The sequence below is a fragment of the Myotis brandtii genome, unplaced genomic scaffold, assembly GCF_000412655.1.
Source record: "Myotis brandtii unplaced genomic scaffold, ASM41265v1 scaffold1105, whole genome shotgun sequence".
NCBI classification, from domain to species: domain Eukaryota; kingdom Metazoa; phylum Chordata; class Mammalia; order Chiroptera; family Vespertilionidae; genus Myotis; species Myotis brandtii.
The window spans coordinates 317,564-345,198 of NW_005353770.1; the positions used below are offsets into that span (position 1 = coordinate 317,564).

Consider the following 27,635-nt stretch of genomic DNA (forward strand, 5'->3'; position numbering starts at 1 on the left):
CAGTTGAGGGGACAATTTGCATATTAGGCTTTTATTATATAGGGTAATGGGTTTCATTGATACACAAATTTTATAGATTTTGTGTTTAAGAATAGTAACAGTTCTAGGACAGTCTTTAAATGTAGAGGTAAATAAGAAAAGAAGGGGAAAAGTAAAGAAAAGAAAGCAAGGTAGATTTCAGATTCAAAGAAATAGTTCAGGATGGCTACAAATGTTTCTAATAGCTCTATGTGAACTCTCACTCCCCTTGAATATTAGTATAAATAAAAAGCCTCTTTGAAAGTCCTAAAGACTATCTTATAAACTGGAGCTGTGCAGATATGGAAAACAATGCCTGGTTTCTCCTAACTGTCCCCCACATGAAGTGAGGTAGTGTGGTGAGGAGCCCACAGAATTCATCCAACCTTTAACATTCTCTCATCTGTGATTCCAACCAACACATTAAACACCAACTACTAGAAAAAAAAATTTCTCAGGAGGCATATGTCCTCTAACTTAGCCTGTTCTTCAGAAAGAGAACCTACTTAGCTTCTGCTCTTTCTCAATATCATACTTTGAAATCACTTCTGATAATTGAATAATCTTTATCAGAAATTGAGAAATCCAGGTCTTGAATCTCCCTAGCATTCATCAATTTGTACAATTTTAACTCCCAGGTAATTTCTCATATCGATAGAACAATTAAACTATGGAATCCTCTTATGAACAGAAATAATCTATGTATCTCTTTTTCCTTTTCAAAAGGAAAGGAACTTATTAATATCTCCATATTAATACTTTTAAAGGACAATGCCTCTTCACCCTCAGCTCTTGACCAGTGGTTTCTGTGATGAAACTAAAGAGTTGGAATACTGTATTCCTTTAAATGAATGATCCTGTCCATTTCAGGCTAAATCTATCCAGGATGGAATGGTTAGATGATTAACTCACCATCAAAATGAGGCTGCTCCAGACAGTACTTAGAAAAATACAGGAGACTTTCTTTTCACAAACTATTGAAGATATGCTTATTTAGGAATTAATAAACATAGTGGTTAGATGACTAACTGACCATCAAAATGAGGCTGCTCCAAGACAGTACTTAGAAAAATACAGGAGACTTCCTTTTCACAAGCTATTGAAGATATGCTTATTTAGGAATTAATAAACATAGAACAGATGTAATTAATTCATTCAGCAAATAGTTGTTGAGTGCCTCCTATGTGCCAGGCACTGCACTAGGTGTTGTATTGGTACCATCAAAGGAAATACCAAATTGCTATTTTTAAGAGCAAGGATGTAGATTAGGAAGCCAACCTCACAGTCCAAAGTGTACGCACTGCTTCCCACTGTGTCCTTTGAATGTTTCCATAAAAAGTTCATTGGCTGAGTGCAGGCTCATAGAGTGAACAACAAAACCACAACTGCCTAAAAAAGGATCATTGCAATAAACCATGCACTCTCTGCTTGGCAAAAGATCTGTGCAACATCAGTTTCATAACCAAGAAACCCTTTTTAGTGAATTGGACCCTGATTATTTTCCTTCTTTCTTGTATTGATATAGTATCTCTTTCTTGTGTCTAATTAGCTATAATCATTGTTAATAGGTTAGAGTAGTTTGAAGAGTCTCTAACCTCTGGAATTACAAAGATTTGTAGATATAGAGAAACGGTATGATGCATATTAAAGTTAACTTTTAATATCTATCTCTTTGTATATTATAAGAATACATCATAAGCTCCATTAGTTAAAACATGGCCTCCCTAATTGGATTAGCAAGACAAAATTATAGATTTGAACTCTATTGACATGTAATACTATATCCACAAATGATTGCCTATTTTTTGTAGCATTAATTTTGGTTACACAGTCTCTTAGGGAATGCACAAACTAATATAGTCTGTAGAATCAGATTCTCAGAAAAAAATAAAGTGATTTTCTTTCAACATTTTTTTAAGCTTGGAGAGGTAATAATCATATGCCTCTTTGATTTCAAACTAAGGACTGCTGCTTAATGGTCCTTTTCCATGGTGCTTCTAAAATTTTTGAGAATCAGGTATTGCTTTCTGTGACTACTTGATTCACCAGTGACACGTGTTGCCTGTCCTCAAGCATAAGTTTAAAAGATTACCAACCTCATGCTGCTCTATTTTTTTTTCATTTGAGTACATCAGATGCATGGTTTCTCTAGATTTACATACCGAAAATGGAGATGTGGTGGGTATTAGACTAACACTTCAGCGATAGGAAGGAGCTGATTTCTCACATTTGTGTAAAACATTTCCCTACCTAACTGCCATCTGGTCCCCATTAATATCCTCTCATAGCCATAGCTTTCCATTACCAATGAGTTTTCCACGTAGTTGCAGCATATGGTCCTAGAAATCTTTCTACAGAGAATGTGTCCCTTAGGCATATATTTCCCCTAGATTACCGTATTATGAAATGTTCTCCCTTAACCATACTTATGGTATTATCATAAAATTGCCCCTTGGACACAGTTACATTGAAAGTGCTCAAAATGCATATCAAGTCAGGTAAAAGAAATTTTGTGCTACTTGGAGGAGAGGCTTTTTCACACACACGCACACACACACACGCACACACGCACCCCTTTTAACTCCCTACAAAGCTATTTCTAATTGTTTGCTTATGCTGGGTGCTGAATTCTTTCTTAGGTTAACAATATATTTCATTAGAGCTGTGTTGAATTGAAGGGTAGAAAATGTTAGAGCTCAATATAAAAGCCAGAGGAAGCAAAAGCAATTCTGTATTTCAAATTCCAGGTGATTTTCCTACCCTTGTTCTCTTGTCAGTATCATGAGATGAGGTGTGACACCCCGAAATGTAAAAACAAAAAGTCTGGATCCAAGCCTTCTTGAGTTTTAAATGAACGTGCTTCTAGCAGTTGGTTATGAATCAGACTATTTGTAACAAAGTGGATGTTTGAAGCTGTGTGGGAGCCAAACAAGTTCTACACAGAAAGCGGCCTCTTAAATGTTACCAAAGCTTTGCATAGCATCTAAGTGTGGTGCTTTCATAGAAATCATTATAGCTTAGACAAGCCACTTGGCTGACTTGCTTTTCCTGGCTCTTTTACATATATATTCTGCAACTGGCAGTATTACAGTCTCCTGGGAATCCAACTTGCAATAATAATTGTAAAAAGGAAGAATGTAATGCATTGATCATTACAGCCTTTCTTTCTGGTGGCCAGTATTTTATTTATCACATGCATGGTGATGACAGCCCAAGGTTGAGACCACCTGGGATTCTGCCCTGCTTTCTACCAAAGGCACCAATTACACATTCACAGTAGTTGCCCCAATGTCTTTCTAAAAATTACTCAAGCGGTTGCTACAGGTAAAATGGCTGAATACCCAAAGACAAGTTAAAAATCTTAGAGAAGTCATACTTTATTTCTACTAGAAAAAAAAACAGGTAAGGGGCTTCTTCAAATCATTGCACCAGTTTAGATCAAAGCAGTTCATAGGATCTGCATTTAACCTTGTGGAAGATGGAAGGAAAGCTTAGGAATGTATTCACAGGAAATGTCCAGTGTCTGCCATAATCCCCAACCCAGCCATTCTTCTAACATCTTTCACGGGCTACTCTGGATCTCAAAAAGCTATTTCTTTCCAATCGGAACAGAATTAGTCGGTGTGGCATAAAAACAACCTCTCACAATTGTGACTCATAAAACCATGAAGCTAGCATTGTTGGAATAAGACACAGAAGACAAAGCCATAACAACATGGAGCATTTGAGGGGAAAGGAGGTGGGGGCAGATCCTTTTAGAAAGCAACCACTTCTTCCAGAAAGAGGAGTGCCTGCGAAGTTGAGTTGCAGCTGAAACGTAGATGCACCCTCGATGAGGAAGGCTCGGGACCACTGAGCTGTTTGTGATGGGGGAGAGGCTGATGCACTACCATAAACCTCCCCCATCAGTCACAAAGAGTGTCCCCAGAGTGGATACCTTCTGCCTTTTCCTGCTGCTATGGGAATACCAAACAAGGGCACTAGTACCTCCTGAGCACCTACAATGTGTCAAACACTCCTAGAGATTTTCACCATTATGTCGCTTTATCCTCCCAACACTGTGAGGTTAAATGGCATCATTTTGTGCACAAGGAAAACCAAGGCCCAGAGAAGTTAAATGATTTCCCAAGGCTCACTCAGCAAGAAGCAGAGATGGGATCTTACCCTTTATCCTCTAAGTCCAAAGGGTCTTCTGATGAATCCCACCCCCGTGTTTATTACTTATAGGGCAATCTCCTTCCAGTCTTACAGCCAGCTTGGGAGTCCAATCTCCTGGCCTCTGAGCTAAGGGGATGGGGGTGTCTTGGGTGATGCTTTCCCTAACTGTATTTGTGATGAAAACAGGGCACTCCAGTTCCCTCTTGCCCAGCACCACCACGTCAGATTCGACGGCTCGAGAGGGGTATGAGTCTAGGGGAGGAATGCTGGACTGGAAAGATCTGCTCCATTCACCCGGCAGCACAGACCCTATGGGGGCAGTGTCTTCCCATAATCACCAAGACAAGAAGGGTAAGGCCTTGGAATTGCCTCTTCCTCTGGGGGGAGAGGGAGGGAACGTAGGGAGAACTCTGTAACTGCTTCCAGCAGAATCATAGCAAGATGTAAGAAACCTCCAACACGCTATGATTGAAAGCATCTCAAAAAAGACTGCAACCCAATCCTCTTTGCCAAGCTTGATCCTAAATTATTGCCCACGCAAGGAGAAACCACACAAAACAAATAACACAGACGCTAAGCTTCCTCCACCCAGATGAGGTGTGGCTTGGCCCAGCGCAGATGCTGGCTCCTGAGCTCCCTCTCCTCCCCTCTCCTGTAATCTGTGGGTCCTCTCTTCCCACCACATTGGAGTGAATGCAGTGAGGGCTTTGGCAAGTGCATGCAAGCAAAGTAAAAGCCCGCTTAATCAGTGAATGGAGAAATAGCAGGGCACGGTCTTTTCTGGCTGGTAGCATCTCTCACTCTTGCCTGGTACTGCATTTGAATAGAGCCAGGGTCCTGAGACATACTCTCATTGCCTCTAGGACAACAGCTAAAACAAAAAATATGTTATTGAATCAAGCAGAATTGCTATGCGTGGAAAACGGGAAGGAAGCTGCCCTAAATGAAAGGGACTCTACTGTGAACTGTGCTAAATTCTCCCTGGCTTTCTTTGCTCAACTAGAGACAGAAAATGTCATTTTTTTTTTTCTTGCCATTTGCTGCTCTGGTAACGCAGGCTACTTTAGTTGCAGCTGCAACCAAAGAGGCCTCTACTTGTCCAAAAACACCAGTCTTGTAAATCAGAGACTGAAAAGCCCGGTTATGTTGCGAGCTGTTTCCCCCCATTCAGAATTGTTGACTCCTATATGTTTTCAAGAGTCTCACCCAAGCAGGGGTTGGAGCCTCGAGGGCAGACCAGCCGCAGTGAAGGCAGTCCCCATCATGTCCTCCCTCGGGGTTTTCTGTGGACCTATTCCCGTGCACTCGGAGAGGAGGTTTCCCAGGCAGACTTGCATGTGAAATTTCCATCCTTTTTGCATCTCATCTGCTGAGAGTGCCCTGCACGCTGCTTCTCTACATGCCAAGCCAACCTGTGAAGATGTAGCCCTTTTAACTTGTTCTCCAGCCGTGTCCCCTTAATCAATTTTATTCTTCTTCTGTAACTTCTTATTGCTGTGCCCTGCCCCAAATCTTTTTTAAGTGGCTTTTGTCTCAGCGGCCTCTTTAAGTTGGAGGGATCCTTGCCCTCCCCCTTCCAAGAAAGCACCAGGCCGATCTGTGAAGGGACAGACTATCACACAGGCCACAAGCCCCAGCATGTGCCATGATTTGTTATGTGTGGCTCCAGACCGCAGATGTATTCGTCTTGGCCGGGTTCTCAAGAAGAGACAACTCAGAAAAAAACACTTTGTGTTTGCCCACTGCGACTTTCTAAAAAACCAAACAGCCTTTCCAGTAAAGCATTAAATATGTCGACCAAATAATCTAGCTGTTGGTTACAATTGTTTTCTCTTCATTTCACCCGAGACCCGTGGCTTGAATTTTCTCCAATTATTAACTCCCCCAAGGGATGGAGGTTATCAAAGAGTCCAATTAACACTTTGACATCATTTTAAAATTCGGCATTGTTCATTCTCTTGGGTCTTATTGTGAATATTGACAAAGCTGGAAGCAGTCTACAACTTGTCAAACAATGGTGGCAGAGGTGTGACTGCATGGGTGTTTAACATGATCACTGTTCTTGTGCTATTAACTCCTTGCCTTGCCCTGTCAAATTCGATTTTTGACAATTGTGTATTTGGTGGGGCAAAGACAATGAGCTGCTGTGCAGAAAATTTTGGAAGATGTAGCTTTGATGTTCCTTTTACCATGATTTTTATGATTTTAATTTCCATTTTTGCTCTGACTTGTTTTTGTTGAATGATCATGATTTCTTTTGATCTTTTGTTTTCTTTTGCCAAGCACTGTGTGTTGTGACTTGGTGGTGGCGTTACTCTGTTGGAAAAGTCTTGTTTCTTTTCTGACTCATTATGACGTTCCTTAACTTGACACAATCTGTAATCCCCTGGCTGCTTCCCTTTTCATTCCCTGGCGTGGATGCCTCAATGACGTCACATCCGTGTGTGCAGCATCTCCTGGGATGCGAGAGTTTCCTGGGTTTTCCGAGGGCCTCTGGCAGGTGCTCTCTTCACTGGGTCGATTGTCTCATGGGAATGTGACATTTGTATGCGCCAGCTTTAGGAGCTAAATATACTCTGGAATTGTTTCTAAAATACTGCACATTTCCCCCACTAAGCAGAAAATGTGTCCGCTGACCAGCTAGCTGAAGAGTCAAATGTCCAATGCCCTTTATATTTTGGCCACTGGAAAAAAAAACCACACCGGTGAGCAGACTAGCCCACAGCTCTGCCCTGCAGACATGCTGACCGCCACGGGGCGAGTCCCATGCTCTGACCCACCTCCTCCTCCAAACAAGTCTGCATTTCCAGAGTATGTTTGCTTGCCTTTTCTTTCTTTTCCTTGCTGTGTCTTTCGTGTTGATTTAATCCTGTGCGTCCCTCACATTCTGTTAAAGCACCGTTCCCAGCCTTGCAATCTAACCCCCTTCTGCTGCCATTGTTCTTAGCCTCCCCCTTTCCAAATAATAGACCCAAGCCCTCTGCCCCTCTGTGGAATGTTCCAAGGCTCTTTCCTTCTCTGCTGTGAGTAGCACTCGGATGTTGTCTGAATATCTAGTCATATTAACAAAGCGTGAGAAGAGACCTGCAAAGCACACAGAAGCATCATCACAGAAAATGAAGTAATTTTCTCGCTCAGTAACTGGCCTTGCCCTTCATTACCCTACTGGCCTTGTCTAATGTCTCTTGTCCTTGCTGCTTTTCTTTAAAATTGCCTGATATCTTTCAAGCCCTGGATTCATTAGTAAAAACACAGCCAACTGCTCTGTTTTATCTCTGGGTCCCTAGATGTCTGGAGCCTCTAAAGCCAGCCCTTTAATCACCAAGTTGATAAATTAGATGCAGCCCTGGCTACTTCCTTCTTAGTTTTGCCACATTTAAAAATATATATTATATTTATTCTTCCTATAACGATTGAGGTAGTAATCAGTAGTTACAAAGGGGCTCTAATTACATGTAAATAAGAAAGAAAATCCAGTGTATTTTTAGATCTGGCTTGTCTCCCCTCACCACCAACCCTTCCCACAGCAAAAAAATAAAATAAAAGCTTCTTTTCTTAGGGTAAGCAATACTGAGGATTAATAGTCACTCTTGTGCTTCTTGTTTCTGACCAAAAGTAACAATACCATAAAACCTGATTTCCAAGAAGACTACAAGATATGGGAGGAAATTAGCCATGTACAGATCTGCCTAGAGAGCTGTGTAGCATAAATGTAAAATATAAATGCTCACCATTGGGATGCAAGAATAAATCAGAAACAGAAGAAAATCTCCTACTTCAGACTTTATTTTATAGAGTTCTTGTGAGCTCTCAGAAAATAGATGACATAGTCGATCTATACGATGTGCCCATTTGATTGGAAATGCCAGAATTGTAGTATGCTTATTTATTTTGGGAAATCTTTAAAGTGAAATATTATCACATTATCACATTTAGTCAAGATATGCTTGCTATAGACATGGAAAAGATATAGAAACAGAATTTAAACAAGAAATCAAATGAATAATTTAAACTAAAATGTACAGTAAATGTTGAATATATTCTAATCAATGTACGAGCTATTTGTATAAGCAATTTTTAGTCCGGGAAATAATAGCCCGGTAAGATTCATAAGGTCTATAAAGGATAATGAGTATATTACCCACACTCCATAACAATCCTGAATGGAATTTTATAAATCACAGGGTTTAGTAACAATCCTCTTTACAGTCGATTATTTATTCCTCAGAGGCACCTTAGCCCAGAGCAGCACTGCCTCCAGGTCGGACATGCAACACCTTACATGAGTTGCTTTAGGTGGCTTGGGGCATCGTGGCTTTCAAGAATCATGTGGTGGAAAGCCACACCACTTTCATTTCTCTTCCCATCTTATTGGTGATGTCAAGGAAAAGTCTCAGTTTGGTGCTTTATCATTAACAAGTCCCTAAACTTGCTCCTATCTCTTTTGACAAGAAAGAATTGGCTTTAGGTTGTGGGCTGTGACTTGCAGCTGGAATTAACATTGTTTTGCTTTCAGTGGATTTTATTATAGCCACCTTTTATCTATGAAAAGTGACACTTTTCCCCATGTCTGGTAATGATATAAGGTTTCCATTTGAAATACATTCTAAAGGTAATTTAAAGAAAATATTAAGTAAATAACAAGTAATTAATATAGTCCCTGAGACTCATTGGTAGCACTAACATTGGAGTATTGGTAGCTGAATGACTCAGATTTGGGTAACTCTGGCCTGCAGTAATTAAAAGACTCCACCAAGGATTAAACTATTACCAAAACTTTGCTTCTGGCATTTGGAAGAACAAAATTTAATAATTACTCTACCTTCTGTTGGCTGGGCTCTAAACATTCCAATTACATTATCTAGTGCTCTTCCGATTTCTCCTCCAACTACTAAGCTTTTGTGATTGGCAATGAAAAGTTTGGTCAAGGAGGAATTTAGAGTAAAATGAATTTAAACTTAAAAAAAAAAAGTCATTCTAGGCTTGTTAAGCATCTGGTGAGATTTTTCTCCAGACAGCAGTGAGCAGCCAAGTGTAGACTGCAGCTAGCTGTTACCCAAACTGTGGCCTGGGGGCGAGATTACCTTTAGTGCTTGGGCTACTTTCCCCATATCTGGAAGGACTCCTGTGTTACAGTGCCTCCCTTGGTCTGGCAATAACCTACACTTGACCCTTCTTTCCCTTTTCTCTCATTCAAACTTTACCTATTCTGAGTCCCAGACCATTAGAGCCCAGCTTTCCTCATTAACAAGCTTAGAAACCCGGCTTTAAGTGAGTATATTTGATAATAGAACCTAGCCCTGATCGCTCTTCCATGTTAACAAACTCCAATGTTTAAAATCTTATGGGTTGGGGATTTTAAAGCATCCCAGTTCTCCCGATGAGGAAAGTGATTTCTTAGCTCCCATCAAGTCATGTGTAGGTAATTTTCTGTGCAGAGCAAACTATTGCTGATGACAGTAATAAAGGAAGGAACATAAGCTTCCCTTCTTTTCCTGACTCCTTCACTTGGATCCGATTTTCTCTGCCATTTCCTCAATACGATCACCATAACCAAAAAAAAAAAAATGTTTTCTGAAGCTTCTCAGACAAAATGTATTACTGGCTCCACAGCACAGCATTGGATGCCAGTAAGGAGGTAGAGGCCATACTAGAGATAGACATAGTTCCTGTCCAAGAACTATCAGCCCGCCAGACGGATGAAGCACACACAGACTAGGAAACGCACCAAAAAGCTTTTACGACCACCACTGTCTTTGTGAACAAGGCAAACCTGTGCACAGATTTTAAAAAAAGATATTAGACAACTCAGCCAAACACATCAAGGACACAGGGCTTGGAAACCGTTTTTCAGCCCCTTCTCTTTAGTCCTTCCCTGTAGCACCAGTATTATAACCGTCATATATCACTTGACAGGAAGAAGAAAGTGATGGGTGTTTGGGATAGGTTCATATTTAAAATTGCTGTAGAAATGCTGGCAAACTCAGGCCTTTTTTTTAACAGTCTGAACTTGAATTAAAAACACACACAGCTTTAACTGGTTTGGCTCAGTGGATAGAGCGCCGGCCTGCGGACTGAAGGGTCCCAGGTTCGATTCCGGTCAAGGACATGTACCTTGGTTGCAGGCACATCCCCAGTAGGGGGTGTGCAGGAGGCAGCTGATCGATGTTTCTCTCTCATCACTGTTTCTAACTCTCTATCCCTCTCCCTTTATCTCTGTAAAAAAATCAATAAAATATATTTAAACACACACACACACACACACAAGCCCATGATAGTGTGCATAGCTTTTTTAAGTAAAACTTCGTATCACAGCCATTTCTAAATGTGATGGTTGAACAGGACAGTCTTAGAGAATTCAGGGAAAGGGCTCTGTCTGATGAGAAGGACTACCTAGTGGGAGGGGCAAGAAGCTGGACTCCCACCCAACAATTTGACCATTAACTGAACCAGTTAGGAGAATGCATGGTTAGGGCCCAGGATACCAAGAGATGGGAAATCAATGGCGATTGTTCCAACAACCCTTTTGAATGAGAGTTCATTTATTTCTGTTCTTGAGGGTTAGAGGAAAGGTATCCTTCAAAGTTCACAAGAAATTTGGTATCTAAGTGGCTATTGTTGCTGATAATGAAAAAATAAAATACAATTCTTGAAATTCAGTTCATTAGTATTTTTTTTCATTTGTAAATTATGCTATACCTGGCCCATAAAGGTTTAGTATTATTTTTATTAATATCTGTTAAACTATTTTACTCTCCAAAAGTTTAGAGTGGGTCTAAAGAATATTTGTAAGAATCATTAGAAGCACATTACTTGGGGGTAGGAGAGTAGAGTTGCTAGGTAAAATACAGACTGCCCAGTTAAATTTGAATCTTAGTAAACCATGAATAATTTTTTAGTGTAAGTATGTCCCACATATTAAATGGGACATACTTATACTATAATATTATTGTTTGTCTGAAGTGGAAATTTAACCAGGTGTTTTATATGGAGTTGCTGCCTGGCAATCCTATTGAAGAGGTTCCTGTTAACTTATTCAGTGAGAACTTAAGAGCTAATCTCTAGATTACACTTGCTCTTTAACCCTTAGAATAGCCCATATAAGAGGAATTAAAGGAAAAATTTAATTCTGTGAAAAATATTTAATTTTTCACTAAAAGTTATGTGTTTGAAATATAATAACTTAATTATCACTGAAAGCAGGCTTTCAAATGCCAGTTTTAAGTAAGGGAGGCTCAGAAATCAAACCATTCCTAAACAAAGGCATGGTTAAAACTTTTAGTTCTTTCTAATTTTATTTAACCTCAGGTTTTAATCAACTATTATATTAATCATCTTTTTTTCCTTCTTTGTGTGGCTGTTCTGTTTTTCCATTTCTCATTTCCATGGCTCTGAAGGGGATGAACTGGAATCCAAAAGGCACTACAAAATAATAATTTAATAATAGTGACAATAACACTCAAAGAAAAGCAAAACAGCATCCTTCCTTCATTTCTTTCTTCATACACTCAGCAGACATCCGACGAGTCTGTGCTGTATATAAGCCTTATGCTGAGTGTTACAGTGGACACTGATCTGAAGTCAACACATAAGCCCTGCACCCAGGAAGCTTACAGTGTAGCAGGGGATACACACACGTGACCTCCTGGCTAGCCAATGAGGCAGAGTGAAGTCTGAGAGTAAAGGAATTAAAGGAAAGAAGGGCCGGCCAAGGGCTGAGAGAGGATAAATGGAGGTGCAGCTCATTGCAAGTTGAGGACTAGGTAAGGTCTTGCAAAGTTTTGAGGGAAAAGTGGAAAGGACATTCCAAGTTAAATAAATGACATGATCATGACACAAAGCTATTAAAGTACAGAGTATAATGATAAAGAGGCAAGTAGTATGCTATGATGAACATGATGAAGTATACAGAGGGCCAGAATGGGAACTGAGGTTGAAATGATAGTACGGAGTCCCGTGATAAAGGGTCCTGGCTTTATCTGTAGGCAGTGGGGGATAGGAAGGTAGATGGATGGAAAGAAAGGGACAAAAGGAGGTAGGAGAGAGGGAAAGACAGAGATCTAGAGACTTATTCCATTTCATGAGGCTCTAGGTTATTAATTACATATACACAATAAATGTGGGACATGAAATTTTGCTTCAGTTTTGGATCTGAGGGGTCTGCACATCACTGGCATTTTCCCAGGAGAGTTCTGGCCAAGCTCAAAGCTCTGTGCTAGGGAAAGCCACAGCAAGCTTCCCGTGGGCTTCCCTGCCACTTTAAAGCACTGGGGTGCACGGACATGGCGGACTTTTCATCCAGAACAGATTCTGAAACCAAGGAAACTGAGAAAGTAATGGTAATATAATCCAGGGTGCCACCATTTATTTTTTCCATATTAATAGTTTTTTGTCACCTACTGGGAAAGGAATTTATTGGCAGCCTCTGACTTTTCTCTGAAAAACTGGGGAGAATGATATTCTGAGGTCAGGAGCTAGGCTTTCAAACAGATGACGTGGGGATTTCCCTGTGACTGTGTGCTGGGAGGAGGGACGAGGACTAGAAGCCCAAGTAGAGGCTGACATTGTTCTTCCAGCAGCTGGGGCAGAGACGCTGATTTGATCTAATTAATCTTGTGTCCTCTTGACAACTTGCTGAATTTCTCTAAGGTCTTGATGAGATTATTGTGGAAAGGGTAAAAGAGAAAATAAGTGGTCAGCCATGTAGAAAATGGTTTCATCTCCCTGTCTATCTGAATCTGCACACCGGTATTTAAATTTTCTTTCTAGAGATAACTAACTAAACCTATTTTCACCTAACACCCATTTTTCTTTTTTTAAAAAAAAAATGGACTTAAATTATGATTATGGTGACTGGAATTTTTTCTTTTAAAATCAGCAACTTAAACTTTAGGGTATTTTTAAAAAAATCAATTCACCTTCTAGAGGTGCTTTTTACCTTTACTCCACAGCCACCTTTTCAAGCCATATCACCACTGACTTGAATTCACTTTGCCCCTTCCCTCCCTTTTCCTGAAAAAGCTCTTTATTTCCATCCTCTCCCATCTTATGCACAAACACACACCACGATGACAAAGTTTTCTGACAGCCTAATGGAACTTTCAAGGACTACAGGGACGAGGTTAGGCACGATCTTATTAACTGAACATCTGGTGGAGTTAAAAATTTGCTCTTTAACTGGTTCAACTGCACTGTGTTCATCTAACATTTGTTTTGTCCTAACAGTAAAACTGTGAAGTCATTCGTATTCAGAATCATGTATACTAATGGAAAAATAACATTAGCTTTGTAATAAAACTTTCTGATAGCCTCACTTCCTGGAGTTAAAAAAAAAAGGTTTGTTACAAGTTTTACTTTGCACACCTCCCTGCTCCATAGGCAAAGGAGTCTAACAAGGCAAAATAGCAGAAACCAGGACATTTCCTACGGACATTTTCTCTTGTCTTGACATTATACATGAGAATGGCCTCGGAAGCAGCAAGAGTCGCTCAGAATACATAATTTATGTGGTTGCCACAGAGAAAAAGAGGACAGAGGAGCTGTGTTCTTGTGCTGGTCCCAGGGAGATAGTACAGGCTGTGCAAGTAATAGGGAAAGTCCTGCAAAGCAAAGGGGCTGTGCTTAAGGCCTGGCAGGATCCACGTGAACCGCGTCAGTTGTCAATTCCCCTGCACCTTAAATCGCTGAGGGGCCCTGAAGGAAACTCATGAGGTGTAGTTGAAGATATTCAAACATATTGGATGCACAGTAGATGGGATCTTAATCGGTGTCAGGAAACTCATTATGAGCAATGTGAAGGTTTGTCATCCTTAATTAATATTTCTTCAGCTCTTGGTAGTCTACCGCCTGAAAACTGTCCTTGTAAAAAGATTCATTTTTAATGGGATAATAGGAATTTCCCACTCCAATTATTTTTAAATTTCATATTTCTTTAAAGGACGCATTCTTTTTCCAAGATGTGCCTGCAATTACACGTCTTCACTGAAGACAGGGCAGTCATGATGAACTGCATAGAAATAATGGAAATTCAGTGTAGTCACCACTGACAGTGCTTTATTAGGAGGGAAAATGATGTCAAGAAATTTATAGGGCAGCAAACCGCATTATGCCTAACCTTTTGGACATATTAAAGCTTGTCATTTCTAGTCTTACAGCTTCTTGTTATTCATAAATAATAGATAACACTGGACACAATCATCTGACATTTGTTGAGGTAATAAATATACCCTAAGTGCTGATGGGTCTTGCACTCTGTGATTTAAAAGCACACAGCAGAAATTTAATGTAATTTCAAATGTCTTATATAATTCTATGGATTTGCAGATTCAGTTCAACTCAGCAGATCTGTAGGCACTGAGCTCCGATGAGTGCACTGTTTTGCTAGGCATTTTTATTATTATAAAGCAGGACCTTAACGTGGGGAATGAACCATGAACTCAGGTCCCTCCTTCGATCCAGAAATATAAAGAAAAATAATCTTTCTGAGTTTCTTATTCTCTTGCCCGATCGTGCAAAGACAGGGAGAAATGTTGTTTGGCTGTGTGTTGCTTGAGTGGAGTTGATTTCGAGGTGATGAGGTGCAGGCCTTTAAAGAAGGTTGGTTTATTCAATAGTGGGATTCTGCTGCTTCTCTCCCTGGGATGCAGTCCTGACAAGGCTGATCTAGTTTAGGACCTCTCTGATGGCCCCTGTGACAGATGGAGAGCAGCCAAAATTTCCCTGCTAGTCTCCACGCTAGGACAGATAAAGAGACCACAGGCATTTTCCCAGCAGCTTTGGGCTCTAGCGAATTGGGCTCTGTTACAGGAGTAGTGGCACAGTATTTTAGGCTGTATGTTAAGCTTCTGTCAGGTACCAAGGGGAGGTGTTAGGGATTTGCCTTTCCAATACAACCACATCAATTTTTGTGTTCTTTACCAGAATAAGGTAACCACAGTGAAGAAATTGTCATACATGAGAACCATCAAAGATTCATACTTTCAACACCAAGCAAGACTGCATTTATTCATGTAAAATCTGTTTATATACTGCCTGAGTGGTGTGTGAGGTTGGACTTTAAAACTAAAGATGTAGATGCATTTTCTGAAATACTATTCATGTCCGTGTTTCTCAAGCTTTTGTGAACGTAAGAGTCATCTGGAGGCCTTGTTAAAACACAAATTTCTGAATCCCAACTCCAGAGATTCTGTCTCTGGGTAGGACCTAGGAAATTGTGTTCTAGCAAGTTACAGGTAATGCTGATGCTGAGTAGCCCTGATTTAGAACAATTTCCCAGTTGCTATGGACTATCTTATTTACAGTCACTCTCCAAGATTTTGCTGTATTTTTAAATCCTTATTTTCCACTCTTGGCTAACAAAGTGTTGCATTAAAATAGTCTATCTTGGACCCTGTCAAAGGCAAGTTAACTTGTCACAAATTCTAGAAACACTTCCCTTACATTATTAATTGAGCATTAACACGTGTCCTGCCAACACCAAGTGCTTTATATGCATTCATTTACTTAATCTATTTAATCCTTCCAGCAACACTTATCTCATAGCCAACACTACTGGGACTTAGAGAGATCCAGTAACTTACCCAAGGTCATGCAGCTAGTTAGTTACAGAGCCAAGACTTAAACCCAGGTCTTTATGACCTCAAAGTTTATGTTCTAAACCATTAACACTCAGCCTCCTCTATGACCTAGGTCCTAAGAACTATATCTCTTGCAAGTTTAAGCTGTCAGTTTTAGGAGTTTTCCACAGATCTGTTTCCCCATATTTATTTTATCTTTGCTTTGTAAAGGAAAAAAAACAAAAACAAAAGAAAGCCTGAAAATTATACAAAGAATTGCCTGAATTTCACACTTTTTTAAGGATATCCTCTGCCCCATTTTGTAGCTTTGATGCCATGTGAGAGAGCAAAGGAAAAAGATGGGACCAGGAAGCTGGACAATAGAAATGCTTTGTCTGGTTTCAGAAATGAGTTAGATGTTGGGTTTCCAGTGTTATTAGAAAGAAAACCTCTAAAAGAGGGGAAATAAGCCATACAAATATTACTAAAACTTTGCCCATCTGAAATAACCGTTACCTTTACAAAAACAGTGACAGTTCCAACACATGTCACCACAGACCAACATCCCAGGACCTGGCTTTTAAAGTTAACTTATCATGACTCCCTGTCCAGCCTCAGTCCCAGCTCTGGGGGGAGCACGCCCATCGGCAGCGCCAAACCTAAAACACTGGAGCGGAGGAGGGACAGTGAACTGAGCACTCCTGTTGGCACAGAGCGGGAAATGAAGCTGTTTCTCCCCTAAAAAATATGAAGTCAAATGAGTTTCATGCTCATTCTTCCTGTGATGGGCTCCCAACAACAACAAAATGCATCTGTTTCAAAGGTGATAGAACTGGAAGCGGGTCCATCCGCAGTCAACCACACAGTAAGCACTATTGCAGTATGTAAATTATTTAAAAAAACAGCTTCTGAGCTGAGGTTATTAAGCAGCCAGAAGCTGTTTTTTCGTTGGCATGGTCAGTCATTAACTTGATCATCCTGAAGACCATGACCCCTCCCGGCATCTAATCTTCAGCCTCCTGTTGGCACAGAGGGGGGAAAATATCAAAAATAAAAGGAAAGGGAAAGTTTGAGTTATGAAACTCTGAGCCCATTTCCATGGCTGCTGGAGTTTCAGTTTATTCCTAAGCCATCTGGTTCACATTATCCCGTAAGACAAGAAGAAGGCTGCTTCCTGCCCAGATAACCACAGAGAGCTCCCACTGCGCTTTCAGTGTGGTCATCACCATTGGCGGGGTGTGGCTTTGAGGCTGAACTGTCTCCAGTTCGGGTTTCTCCCCCTATGTATTTTCTTCTCTCCTTAATGGGGATTACAGCGGGCCCTCTGTGGTTAGTGGCCATGATGCTTGGCCCAGGGTTAGTTCATTCATACCGCCTTGCAGGACTGTAAGCCTGGCATTTTGTTGCAATAAGATTTTCAAACAAGAAAAACTGGGTTGTTAGATTCCATTCAACCAAGTTGTTATGAGGATTTCAAGGAAATTGTAGGTTTGTCTTACTATAAAGCAGAATCAAGAGTCTATTTTTAGGGGATCCTACCCCAAGGCTTTCCTTGGTGTTTTGCCATCTTTCTGAGCTCGCAGACCCAACACGGAACCCCACTCTGGCTCGCAGTGGAGGAAATGTCCATCCTCCTCTCTGCCTTTGCAGATTTTTCTAAAGGACACAGAGAGGCTTTGTTGTCTTTGTGGCTACCAGGTCCGATTTACACAGATGCCTATTAATCACTTCACTATGGAGACAAACACATCCATCATATCACAGCAGCTCTGAATCAGGCCGTCCCATGAACACTGAGGGGAGCGTATGCACTTAACCATTTCGAGGGACTGGCTGCCTAGGTCTCATAAACTTAGCCAGGTAATTGGGGACAGATGGATGGGCTCTTTTCTGGTGTTTAGCGTAGTAGATGCAATTGATTTTATGTGGGGGGTTTTTGTTTGTTTTGCTTCATTTTTTGAAAGGACAGATAACATTTACACCTATTTCTGTCGTACGCAAGGGATAAGTATAGTTGAAGACGGTTTTAATTTTTAAAATAGTAGTAATAGATTCGGGTAGACTAGCTGTGCTTTTAATGCAAAGGTATTGACACTTTGAAGCCAGTTTTTCAATAATGGATTCAAGCTAGAAAGGAGACCCTTGAAATTGCAGGCAAATTAACCAAGAACTTTCCTTCCAAAACTGGCATGTCTTCTAAATATCTTTCTTAGTTACTCAAGGCTTTCACAGCCTGCTTCCAAATGGTGTTCAGTTCTCTTATTTTCCCTCTACAAATACTCATTCACTTAAACTACTTATTTAACAGATATTTACTGAGCACTTTTATGCCTGGGACTCAGTGGTAAATCTCTCACTCCTACAGCAGCCTAGGTGAGAAAAACAAACATAAAGCAAGTAGCATAGAGTTACGATTTTAGGACTGAGAAGTGAAGAGTTCAGGACACTTGTTGGAGCAAGAGCGGACCTAGTCTGAGGGATTTGGAGAAGGTGAGCAAGGATATTCCAGACAGAGAGCAGCCTGTGCGAAAGCCCAGGAGAATCACAGCGCAGCACAGTTCTGGTTACCTAGGGCAGAAGAGACCAGAAGGGATTGAGACCTTTTGCCACTAATGAGCACAGCATTCCTCTTTTCCCTCCATGCCTTGTTCTTATTGCTCTCTCTTCAGGTGACAACCTATGCATTTTTTTAATCCTCACCTGAGAATATGTTCATCGGTCTTAGAGAGAGAGGAATGGAGAGATAGAGAGAAAGGTAGACAGAGAGAGAGAGGAGTGAGAGAAACACCTATCAGTTGCCTCTCCTATGGGCTGGACTGATAGACACAGAGAGAGAGGAGTGAAACACCTATCAGTTGCCTCTCCTATGGGCTGGACTGGGGATTGAAATCAGCAACCTAGGTATGTGCCCTAACCAGGAATCAAACCCACAACTCTTGATGTATGGGACAACACTCCACCCAACTGAGCCACCCCGCTGGGATGACATCCTATGCATTCTTAAGACTTAGCTCGAATGCCACCTCCTTCTCCCCTCCTGGATCTCAGGGTTGTGTCTCCTTCAACTTTGTCTCCCCAGCACCTAGCACAGTGCCTTAGTCCATGCTCAGCAAATGTTTGCTGGAGACAGTTCCGAAGATGCTTGGAGTCGAAACCTGATTATACCAGGAGAGTGACAGTAAAGGCACCAATAACATCACAATCCCGTCCCCGCAACCTAGGTATGTGCCCTAACCAGGAATCGAACCCACACTCTTGATGTATGGGACGACACTCCACCCAACTGAGCCACCCCGCCGGGATGACATCCTATGCATTCTTAAGACTTAGCTCGAATGCCACCTCCTACATAAAACCTTTGCCCATGTTGAAGTAGAAGTGATGTATATCATGATACTTTCACACTTTGGATGTAGTTACAGTGTGAGCATCTGCCTCCTTCTCCCCTCCTGGATCACAGGGTTGTGTCTCCTTCACCTTTGTCTCCCCAGCACCTAGCACAGTGCCTTAGTCTATGCTCAGCAAATGTTTGCTGGAGACAGTTCCGAAGATGCTTGGAGTCAAAACCTGATTATACCAGGAGAGTGACAGTAAAGGCACCAATAACATCACAATCCCGTCCCGAGTTAGGAGTGCACCTTCCCTGAGGTTACTGTTCAGAGCCTGGTGCTGTGCTCCCCAAGCAGGCCAGGAAGTTGTAGAGAACCTGCAAGCAGGGCTGCCAGAAGCCATTCTTAAAGAATTTGATGTTTGAAATTTCAAAATGCATAGACATGGTCATCATAGGAAAAATCAGAACTGTGCTAGATGCCTCTTATTTTACAGCTTATAATTGTTCTTATTTTGAATTACATATTGCAGGGCCTGGAGGGCGGGGTTGTTCATAATCTTTTCATCACTTCAACCTCTAAAGCCCTTTAACTGCTCCTCTGAGACCTTCTTCCAGCATCTCAAAACTCTCGCCTCAGGAAAAAAAACACAACAGTGGAGATTCTATTCTTTCTCAGTTCTGCCAATTTAGGCATGATTTCAGAGAAATCGCTAAGCCATTGTGTGCTTTGCTTCCTGCAGTAGGAAGGTGGAAAGAATAAACCATTTAGCACCTCATGACTGGTGAGAAATAGCTTGTGGTTAATGAATCAATGCAAAAGATTTTTCAGAAAATGTTTTCATTACTAATGTCCCATTTTCAACTGGTGAGCATAAAAAACCCAGGGGCTGGTATAGAAGCCAACTCCGATGGGTCCCTCTATGGGGAGGGAGTCTACCACCCACCATACAAAGGTCCTTCCACTTCCCCAGGGCTGCCCCGTGACGGTTGCAGATGAATTTGTTTCGAATTATTCCATTCTTCTATCTGAACACTCAGTTGTTACAAATAACCCATTTACCCTCATCTCTTGGAATTATCCCAGAATGAATTTTCTTTTCATTTTTAAAATAATTTATGTCATTATTTTGAACAAATACTGAGCAGCTTTGTAGATTTCTTTTGTCTAATGGATGCTAGTGTGATTATATTCTGTTACATGATTGGAGATATGTTTTTGTGACTTAAGAAGCAAGGTTATAGTCACTCCAAAGATGACCCACCAAGTGTAGAAGTCCACTTTAAAATGTCTCGACAATGCACTGCAAACCCATTTATTTAATAATCCTTTATTACGTGCCTAAGAGCCCTGGGAATGGTGAGGGTGGTACATCCATATAAAATTCAGTCCCTGTCCTCAAGGAATCTAACTGTAATCACTATTTTGCTGAACACTGCCCACTTTTGTTGTTTTACTTATTTCAAAATTCAGCACCAATAGGCAGTGTTTTCTTATGTTGCCTCAACATGTCATCCTTTGGCAACATTTGGACAGCACAAGGTTTGGGGCTGGAAGAACATGCCTGTCCCCTCTCCCCCATGAGATCCATAGCAAATGAAACCAAATGGAGCAGCCTGTGACTATTGGTCTTGAGCCGTTGGTGAGGTACTAACCCACCACTTCTCTTTGGTGGCTTGACTTTTAGATTTGTCCAGCAAACTATCGCATCTAAGCTCTTTCTTATTCATTATTTCATTTGAATCTTGCAACAACCCACTAAGGCATTAAAGTTAGGTGTGCTAACCCCACATTACAGATGAAAAAACTGAGGCCCGGAGACGTTAAGTCACTCGCTAGAGGTCACCCAGCAGTAAGCAGAGGCCTAAGATTCCAATGGCACAGAGATGATTTAATCATTTCCATGAATGCCCTTTACCCCTTTTCATGACATAGGCAAAAAGCTTCACGTTTAGAAGGCATTTTCCAAAAATAACTTTTAACTTCTTGACTGCACTTTCAACTTAATCTCTGACTGTTTCTAACTTTGGCGTGGAGTTTCTGAATTTGCACAAACATGAGGGAAGCCACCTGCTTCGTGGTAGATATCAAAGCTGAAGAGATACAGAAAGGTTTTTAAGGGCACTATTTACATAACAAAACGAGACACGGGGGAACTGTCTGACACATCATTTTTCTCAAAGGTCAGACCCTACTTGATTTGTTAACAACCAAAAACCTGAACCCAAAGTCACTCGCTCAAAAAAGTTTTTCCCAGTGAAAGAGCAAGTGGTTTCCACGAGTCTAAGATAGAAGTGGACCTTCAGATATGAAAGGAAGAGTGGGAGCTGAAAGTAAAGAAGCAATAACAAACTTGAAACTTTTGCAGTGTTCCCAATTAAACAATGAATGAAAAAGATGGACTGCTCTACCTTATTCTTTTCATGTTCCTCTTCAGCTGAGAGGGCAATTTAAACTGTAATATTCATTCCAAAGGCAACTGTCGATAGCTACCAATTATGAGTATGCATTTAATGGGAAAACACAGCCCCCATAGATATGCTTGCCTGAAAGGGATTCATAAAATACCCTTTTATGAAAAAAAAATTTACCTGGTGCCCCCATCAGTGGTGTCTAGCCCCACTGAGATCACCAAGTCCATAAGGGAACTTAAGTCCATTGTATTCATTTTTGTAGCATTATATGTAGGTGGTTAGAAATGATGTTCCACAGAACCCCATACAAAATCAAAATGGAAAGAAAAGCAGTGCTGTTTTAGCATTACAACAAGGAAATGCAAATTTAAGGAAGAAATTTTCATTAGCACAGATCCTTGGTGGCTAGGTATTAAAACATATTTGAACACAGAGACACCCCACTGTTCGGGGAGCTCCACAACATAAAAGGTGTGAGGAATAGCTGAATTTCCTGCTGGCTTTTTGCTTCTCCGTTTCTACCCCTTAAAAGTTCGTGAAGCTAAATCTAGAAGTATTTTAAAAGTGTCACATTTGGAAATTATTCAGTGTGTTACCATCTTATATACACTTTCCCCGGGGTGCATTGCCGCCCGTGCCCTTCGTTACCAAGGGCATTTGTTTAATCTCAGAATCTTTCGCAAGAAGTATTTGCTGCTTCTATGTATTCCTCACCTGAAGTTACAATCCTTTGTCACTGGACCATCATTTCCACAGCAACCAACTGTGACATCAAAATTGAGGGGAGGAGGACGGTTTAGAAAGAAAAGAGAACGTATCATCTCAGGCTAAGGTTTCTGAGTTTTAAAACCATCACTCTGCTAATCAAAATATTTTAACAGAAAAGCCCCAAGACAAAGCTGCGTTTCTTCACGGTCCCAGCTGTGACATAACAAAGCATTTCAGCAGAAGTGTAATGGTTGCATGCTGTGGGTTTGGGAAACAGTGGAGATTTTTATTTCATTTCATTCTAATTCTGTGCCACTGATATCTGCCAGGAAAATATATTAAACATATTCCAGAAAGAGTTGATTTAGTAGATGAAAAATGTGTCTCCTGGGACCAGGAAAGGTACATTTTCGGTCTTACTATCAGTTTCCATAATAGGAACAATGTTTACATTTCCTCAGCCGGAGTGGAGCGAGCGGCGCCTGTAATGTATTCATGTTCTTTCACTCTCCAGAGGCAGGAATTGAAGTATTTGAGGTTTTATTTTTTAGCTACCACATCAAGCACTTAAGATCTGACGATGGTGATGTGTATTCTCACTTGGCATTAAATAATAAGAGCTTCAGTGTTTGCATTTGATTAGAATCGCTCTGTTTGGTGGCTGATTAAGTAGGAACAGGGACAGCAACTTTCGTCAGAAACACAGAGTCTTGGTTAATGTTGTGTAAGATTATTGACGGGTGTAGTGACGTAATTTTTATTAAATGGAAGAGATTAGCTCTGCTGAAGAATTTCACCGTGACAGCAAACTACGGCCGTCATAATGAGACATGACACTTCTCAAACCCATTTCAGGGCCCCAAATGGCCCCTCTCCTTTTCTAACCATCCTTTTAGTTCAAGTAAGGGAAGAGCTTAACTCAAATATTCAGCATATTTACCTGAATTTGGGTGTGTGGGGGGGTTTTTGTTTGTTTGTTTGAAGGGGTGATGCAAAATCAGCACACATTTGTAATCTGTGAGCTTTAGCTCTTTTCTTTCTCTGTAAATGACACACTTTCCTCCAGTTGCTTGAAAGACAAATAGATGTAGCTTTTCTCCAGATAGAGGCCCTCGTGCCCACCAGGAAGTCATCAGAAAACACTCTGGAAGCCTGAAGTATTGTGTAGTTTGTTCGTTTACCGTGGGTGGAATTGTTGCCTCTACCCCTGACTCAAAATATCTCGCTTGTCCCACTTCTATGAGGGGAAGATTGAGAAAAGATGAAGAGGGGGAAAGGGCTGAATTTTGGAAATGACAAAACTGCCATATTCCACGGAGTGAAGCCAAGTAGAAAGAGCGAGTACTTGAGAGGGAGAAGCACTTTTCAGAACACAAAGAAGGCAACAAATAAAGTCTATTTACATGCTGGGGGGGCAGGGCGCCTTGGGGAAGGATTGATTAGTTAATGTTTGGCAGCTGTGCCTGGAAGACGAGTTATGCTGAGGTGCCATTGTCACTTATTACTGTTACTCATTAACAGGGTGACTGCCACACACAAGTTGGCTTCGCGGTGTCCTTTCCTTTCCTAACGCCACGTGCCATGTCTATTGCAGGAGTGATTCGCGAGAGTTACCTCAAAGGCCAGGACCAGCTCGTTCCTGTCACCCTCCTGGCCATCGCGGTCATCCTGGCGTTTGTCATGGGGGCCGTGTTCTCCGGCATCGTGGTCTACTGCGTGTGCGATCACCGGCGCAAGGACGGGTCCTCGGCGCAGCGCAAGGAGGAGCTCAGCCACTCGCGCAGGGGCTCCATGAGCAGCGTCACCAAGCTCAGCGGCCTCTTCGGGGACACCCAGTCCAAAGAGCCGAAGCCGGAGGCCATCCTCACGCCGCTCATGCACAACGGCAAGCTCGCCGCGCCCGGCAGCACGGCCAAGATGCTCATCAAGGCCGACCAGCACCACCTGGACCTGGCGGCGCTGCCCACCCCCGAGTCCACGCCGACGCTGCAGCAGAAGCGCAAGCCCAGCCGCGGCAGCCGCGAGTGGGAGAGAAACCAGAACCTCATCAACGCCTGCACGAAGGACATGCCCCCCATGGGCTCCCCCGTGATCCCCACGGACCTGCCCCTCCGGGCCTCCCCCAGCCACATCCCCAGCGTGGTGGTCCTGCCCATCACGCAGCAGGGCTACCAGCACGAGTACGTGGACCAGCCCAAAATGAGCGAGGTGGCCCAGATGGCCCTGGAGGACCAGGCGGCCACCCTGGAGTATAAGACCATCAAGGAACATCTCAGCAGCAAGAGTCCCAACCACGGGGTGAACCTAGTGGAGAACCTGGACAGCCTGCCCCCCAAGGTGCCCCAGCGGGAGGCCTCCCTGGGCCCCCCGGGAGCCTCCCTGTCGCAGAGCGGCCTGAGCAAGCGGCTGGAGATGCACCACTCCTCCTCCTACGGGCTTGACTATAAGAGGAGCTACCCCACGAACTCGCTCACCAGAAGCCACCAGGCCACCACTCTCAAAAGAAACAATACTAACTCCTCCAATTCCTCGCACCTCTCCAGAAACCAGAGCTTTGGCCGGGGAGACAACCCGCCCCCCGCCCCGCAGCGGGTGGACTCCATCCAGGTGCACGGCTCCCAGACGGCGGGTCCGGCAGTGACTGTTTCGAGGCAGCCCAGCCTCAACGCCTACAATTCATTGACCAGGTCGGGGCTGAAGCGCACCCCCTCGCTAAAGCCGGACGTACCCCCCAAACCTACCTTTGCCCCCCTTTCCACCTCCATGAAGCCCAACGATGCGTGTACATAATCCCAGGGGATGGTCAGGTGTCAGGAAAGGCGAGGCGCACTGCGCCCGCACGGTTCTCCGCTGCCTGAGTGCATACCAGACCAAGAGGGCCGCTCAGCGCCCGGACGCTGGGCCTCTGGGATTCGGGGGGGACTCGCCAAGTGGCCCACGTGGTTTGGTGAAGGTTTGCGACGCGGGACTCACCTCCATTCTCTTCCTTCACTCTCCCCCCACTCCCCGCTACAGGTCGTACTCACGAAAGACTTAAATTATCATCACAAACATGAGCCAAAAGCACATACCCACCCACCCCCACACGTGTGCACATGTGCGCACGGACACAGAGAGACACACACACACACACTCACACACAGACACTCACACAGTCACACAGAGGTGAACAGCAATTGCAGGATTTTGTCCGTGACTGCACAGGGCGCTGCCAAAGTAGGCTAGCGTTCCAACTTGCAAAACACAAATAGATTTTTTTTTTAAATCATGCAAGTTAAAAAGACAAAGGAATTCATTGATAATTCTAACTCAGACTTTTAACAATGGCAGAAGTTTACTATGCGCAGATACTGTGAAATGCCCACCAGTGTTACAGCTTTCTGTTCTAGCAGGTTAATGCCATGTTGGGCAACTATGTCATAGATTTCTGCTCCTCTCTTTTAATGAAATAACGTGACCGTTAACGCAAGTAACTTTATTTATTGTTCACCCTTTGTTTTTCCTTAAGGAATGGACTCTTCCACACACCACCCTATGAACAGCTCTTCAGAAAGCCCCTTGAAGTTACACTATTTAACGTGAAATCCATTAACTGGAATAATTTGAGTTTCTTTATTTTTACAATAAATTCACTGAGTAAATAAGTTGGAGCTGGAATCTGAGCTTTGTGTTTGGACTGTCTGATCTCTAGCTAAAGGAGAAAGTTAAGAGGGGAGTATTTATTTAAATCTGCCAGTTAATTTGCTGGTGAAATCTCTGTGCTATAACACGCAAAAAAGTGATCGGTTTAAAAGTCCTTCCAGAGCCTAACTTCTAAAGCAACCAGGAGAGGAACTTCTAGAATGACACAGCCATGTCTCGTTGCTGCCAACATGGCTTTGTCAGTGGTTCCTACTTTCTTGCGAAGGCACCAGCTTGTGATACGCCATCTCATTTCGCCTTGCATGTGAGACAGCAAACAAAATCTACAAACGGTGTGAACTAATTAATACGCTGGCTGCTACCTTGCATAAATTAATGGTTTGATCACACAGGTTTTTCATGGGGTTACATCTGTGAATAGCCTGTTTTCCACATGTAAATTTGTGCCTTACACCCTGAGTTGTGTACACTTGTAAACTGTCATTTATGATAAACTTTTCCCTCCTTTTGAAGTACAGATATTTATTTAACCCTTGCCTCACCCCACTCGAGTCCTCTGGAGGATTAGCTATCCAGCAGATAGAAGAAGAATGCAGTGGTGATGCTTAGAATCTCACAGCCTGGGAAAGCTGGGCGCACAACACCCTCCAGTTCACACTTCCTTCTAGTCGTGCCAACTCCAACCACCCTTTGGCCATGTTGATAAACATGGACCCTAGTGTTGTGGGTGGCAAATCCCTTCTCCCTCTAGAGCTCCCCGCTTCCCTTAGATTCTCAGATCATTTCAACATGGTAATACCCTCATTTGCCAGCAGAAAAAGGACTAAAGTCCCAGTCTTTATTTCTGCCAGGTCCACTGGCCGGAGAACACGCCGTGTGCAGTTGGGCAGGCATCTGGGAGGAGTCTCCAGGCCGTGTGCTCAGCGCGTGCAAGCGATGCACACAAAGAAATAACATGGAAATAGATGCAGGCAGGCTGGTCCCTGCTGTGATTAATGAGTAACTCCAAGTGCAAGGCCAACTACAATGGATGCTGCAAAAACCTTGACTGGGGCAAAAGATTTTTAATTTTTTTTTAATTTCTTTATCTTTTTGTTGTTATGGTTTGTAGGGGGTGGGGTGGGTGGGTGTTTTTCCCCTTGGTTTTCATTAGCGCAAGCACACCGAAGGGACTTTTGTTTACCATGAACAAAAGATGTCAACAGACTAAACCGTGAGCATTTTTGGTTGTTGTTTTTTAAACAGTTAAACATATTTGGTGGTCTCTTTGTCTTTTTATTTCCCGTTTGATCTGGGGTTAGTTTTGTCTCTAAAGAAAAACTTTCTAAAAAGACAATTTGGGGCAATTTCAAGTTGGCTGGTAAAAACGAGATGCCTCCATAATCAGAGAGAGACCTAAGTGTGTGGCAAGGTTGCCCGCACAACCTTTTGTCCCAAACATCTCTTGCCATTTTGCTGGTGTTTGGGGTAAGCCTTGTTGTTTTTGTGTCCTTATATTTTTGTTTTGTTAGTGGAGTCAATGCTCACATTCTGTGAACTCTACCCTGAAACCATGAAGTCTTTTTTAGATAGAAACCAAGATATTGGTTTATCCGTTAGATTTTCTTTAGAAATGCGGAGCTTAGGAAAGTGATGGGTGTATATTACCCTGCTCCCTTCTTCCCCGAGCTTGACTCCCAAGAGTATTGACGGGGCAGTGCCCGCCGTCTCATCCCCATGTGTGGACGTCATTGCCTCAGCTGTGTTATGGAGACCTGTGTCAAAATTCCAACCCACACCCCTACTTCCCACAACTCATCACTTGCAGTGTT

At 42.4% G+C, this 27,635-nt stretch overlaps 1 protein-coding gene across 5 annotated transcripts in view; it reads left to right on the forward strand.

The window, feature by feature from the left end:
• SEMA6A (sema domain, transmembrane domain (TM), and cytoplasmic domain, (semaphorin) 6A) overlaps nucleotides 1-27,078 on the forward strand; it is a 129,689-nt gene extending 102,611 nt beyond the window's left edge. For 4 of the 5 annotated variants that reach the window (XM_005857344.2, XM_005857347.2, XM_005857345.2 and 1 more), the window contains 2 exons: nucleotides 4,363-4,527; nucleotides 23,777-27,078. In XM_005857344.2, coding sequence (XP_005857406.1) covers nucleotides 4,363-4,527; nucleotides 23,777-24,972 — 1,361 coding nt within the window. In that variant the 3' untranslated portion in view covers nucleotides 24,973-27,078. The remainder of the gene's footprint in view (nucleotides 1-4,362; nucleotides 4,528-23,776) is intronic. The other variant, XM_005857348.2, reaches the window with a different exon arrangement.
• Nucleotides 27,079-27,635: the final 557 nt, after the last annotated feature.